This window comes from Notothenia coriiceps, unplaced genomic scaffold (assembly GCF_000735185.1).
Source record: "Notothenia coriiceps isolate Sejong01 unplaced genomic scaffold, NC01 NC01_scaffold00001120, whole genome shotgun sequence".
Taxonomy (NCBI): Eukaryota; Metazoa; Chordata; class Actinopteri; order Perciformes; family Nototheniidae; genus Notothenia; species Notothenia coriiceps.
In genome coordinates, this window is record NW_011333821.1 from 47,707 (window position 1) to 51,292 (window position 3,586).

General features: G+C 40.2%; 1 protein-coding gene across 1 annotated transcript in view; it reads left to right on the forward strand.

The window, feature by feature from the left end:
* Positions 1–2,872, forward strand: part of LOC104959303 (calmodulin-regulated spectrin-associated protein 1-B-like) — a gene marked incomplete at its 3' end in the record, with an annotated part of 10,175 nt that extends 7,303 nt beyond the window's left edge. The window contains exon 3 of the mRNA XM_010787174.1: positions 2,610–2,872. Coding sequence (XP_010785476.1) covers positions 2,610–2,872 — 263 coding nt within the window. The remainder of the gene's footprint in view (positions 1–2,609) is intronic.
* Positions 2,873–3,586: the final 714 nt, after the last annotated feature.

The following is a 3,586-nucleotide window of genomic DNA, read 5'->3' on the forward strand; positions in this document are numbered from 1 at the left end:
TAATAAGCTTAGATGTGTTTGATGGCTGCCATCGTTACCAAACCTGGTCAAGCGGTTTTGGGCCGTTTGGAGCATTTCACTAAATAGAAAACCGTGTTTCAATGGTGGAGCATTGTGTTGCCATGGCAACGCATTGGTAGAAAATTTCTCAAAAACTGTATCCCGTAGATGTCCTCACGGCGGACCTGTTAGCACACATATGAAGTTGGAGCCACTTTTTTGAACATTTTCATAAGAGTTATACATTATATTAGGAGGTTACATTACTCTCTCTCTTCTTCTCTGATCGCCCTCTCTCTTTTCTTTGATCACCCTCTTTCTCTTCTCTCTCTCTCTTCTCTTGCTCACCCTCTCTCTCTTCTCTCTCTCTTCTTCTCTCTCTCTTCTCGTTGCTCCGCCTTCTCTTTCTCTTCCCTTGATCACCCTTCTCTCTTCTCTTGATCGCCTCATCTCTCTCTTCTCTCTCTCTCTCTGCTCGCCCTCTCTATCTTCTCTTGCTCGCCCTCTTTCTCTCTTGATCGCCCTTCTTCTCTTCTTTGATCGTCCCTCTTGATCTTCAATGGAAACGGCATATGATGACACCCCATATTGATCGTAGAGCTGTTGAGGGCAGGACCATTAAGCATTATTCTGAAGTCTGCTGCTCTGAGCATGTCAGTTGGAGTGAGACATCATCGTGTTCCATGACACAGGTGTTTATATCTTGAGCTAACGAAGGTGTGCAGAGATCACAGGTTTCCATTGTTCTGAATGAGAGGTAAACCTCCTTACAGTAATAATTAATAATACAGTTGAATATTTATATAGCCGCCCTTTCAAGAAACCCAAGGTCGCTTTACAAGTCGGGTATGGGGGAGTAGGGGAAAGAGGCAGACAGGTTAGGGGGGGGCAAGTAGACGGAAAAATAAACCTATCAAACTAACTATATAGTGGGGAAATGCTTGGTGAAAAGGTGCGTTTTGAGGGCTTTTTTGAAAGTTTCCAGGGTTGGGGCGGATTTCGGGGGGGGAGAGAGTTCCAGAGGGTGGGGGATGCTACACTGAAAGCTCTGTCACCGACAGAATGTTTTGTTGAAGAACCGTAACAGATATCGGTGAAATTTCAAAGCGTGAAGCATCTCAAGGACCTTCAGTTTCTGAAGTGTGCTTTTCGTGTACTTTCGGGTCAATAATGTGGCCTTTTTGGCAGATTAACTAAAGGTGTGCGGCTGCTGAAATTACAATGGGCTTTAATGGAGACATGTTGAAAGTTTTTGTCACTTCAACAAAGTCGTTGGCAAAAGGCAATTTGTTTAATTATTTTTGCCTAATTATTTGTCATTTTTCAAGTTACGAGATGTTTTCCTATGTTTGTCATGAACAATTATGTGTCAGGAATGTAGGGTTTGGGAATTATGGCAGCTTAAAAAAAAAATATGAAGGCAAATTTCAAGATTTCCTACACTCTAGCTGTGTGATCACGCACTCTAGTTAATGTTAAAATCTGAAAAAGGCCTCTTTACCAAGGTCTGAACAATGTTTAATATCTCTAAAAGTAAGAATCAGATTTAAAAGTTGTGTTACACGAATAATGTCAGAAAGATGTGTAACATTTTAAAGTTGGAATGAGGTTTCTGAGTGAAAGTATGAATGAACAGTTAGCAGTTGAATTCGCATGAAGATTTGTTCAAGTCTGAAGATTTTCTCCATTGACTTCAATGGTTCAAAATGTGATGAATTATGGGATGTATCTCTGGAATTATGAAAGTTATGAATGATAAAAGTAATAGCACTTGACGCTTCTGTTTTAAGGGAGGAGCTACCAACATCGTGCTGTATCAGCATTCCAACTAAATAATTGCTATTAGTAATATTTCCAAATATTGCAGCCTTATTATGTATGCATTATTTTCTGGCAGCATCTGTTGGCTTTTTAACATTCCCTTCAATTCCACATAATCACACATTATCATTGTTATTTAGAATGTCTATTTTGTGATTTTATTATGTTGTTTACACAAAACCATTGCATGTCTACCCGTCCTTCAGAGGGACCCCACCTCTATTGCTCTCTCTGAGTTTTCTTCCATTTCCCCCATCTTTGGAGAGTTTTTGGGCTGCTGCAAAGCCCGCTGAGAGAAATGTATGATTTGCATAGATGGAAGAAATACTGAGATGCTTAACTTAAGTACAAGTATACATACTATGGTCTTAAAATACCCCATTACCAGTACAATTACTGGAGTCATTGGATTTTCTATAGAATATTATTATTATGTTTTTATCACCAACAAATAAATCTAATCTATCATTTAAAAGAATTGTAGTTTTTCCAACCTTAGTTACTTCTTAAAATACTTGGTTGATTAGTAGTACAGTACTGCATCATATCACACTATCATATGTGTGTTTTTATATGTGAAAAGTAACAATACGTGTAAAATAAATGAGTCAGATTTGCGTCCAAAATGTTTTTGAGTTGAAGTTTATGTAATAATCAAGTAAATTACAAGAATGTCAAAGTAGCACTAAACTACTTTTTGACATTCAACATTTGTAACGTTTTGTGGTATTGGGCAACATAAATTAAATGTGATAGTTTGATGATGATATGCTTGTGTTTTGTTGCAGATCACATCCCTGCAGACCTGCGGGACCCCTTCTACACGGACCAGTATGACCAGGAGCACATCAAGCCCCCCATCCTGCGGCTGCTGCTGTCGGGGGAGCTGACCTGCCGGGTGTGTGCTCTGATCCTGCCGGGGGGGCAGGCGGCCGCGCTGCACACACACCTCTCCGTCCTGCAGGCGCTCAGCAGGAGGGGCGTCTACGTCCTGGAGGCAGGAAACAGTCCTGTCTCTGACCTGGACCTCAGCTCCTCCCCCATCAAGATGGTGGGTACTGAACAGATTATAGAAGAACATTAAAGCAACAATTCACACTTTCACATGGGGGGGGGCAAACTGTTTTCACTGAGGGCCACATACAGAATAACATACGAAGGGCTGGGCCCCTCATAGAGGGGAGGTATATTGCCTCATAAGTTAAGCTAAGTTATAAGTTAGCTAAATCAATCAAATAAGGGTAAATTGTTCTTGATAATTGAATATGCTCAAGGAAAAAAACAGCCTATATCACAGCTCTCAGTTAACAGGGTTTCATTGTTTTTCATTTTGTCACAAAAAAATGTTGGCAGCTCCTCCCTTAAAACAGAAGCGTCAAATTGCTCCTCAGTCGGGATGCTGCCCCCCCCCCCTTCACAGACCTTTTATAAAGTGAGGACAGTCAGGGGAAATGGGAAGGGTCTATTTCATTCTTGTTATGCAAATAAGTTATTGGGATTCTTTTATCAACTAAGATGTTTTTGTAATATGTTATGTCAATCAATCAACCAATCAATCAATCAATCAATCAATCAATGTTTATTTATATAGCCCAATATCACAAATGTTACATTTGTCTCAGTGGACTTCACAGTTTGTACAGAATATCAGTATGACAATACGACACCCTCTGTCCTTAGACCCTCACATCGTAAAAGGAAAAACTTCCAGAGAAAACCCACAGTTTAAAGGGAAAAATGGGAGAAACCTCAGGGAGAGTAACAG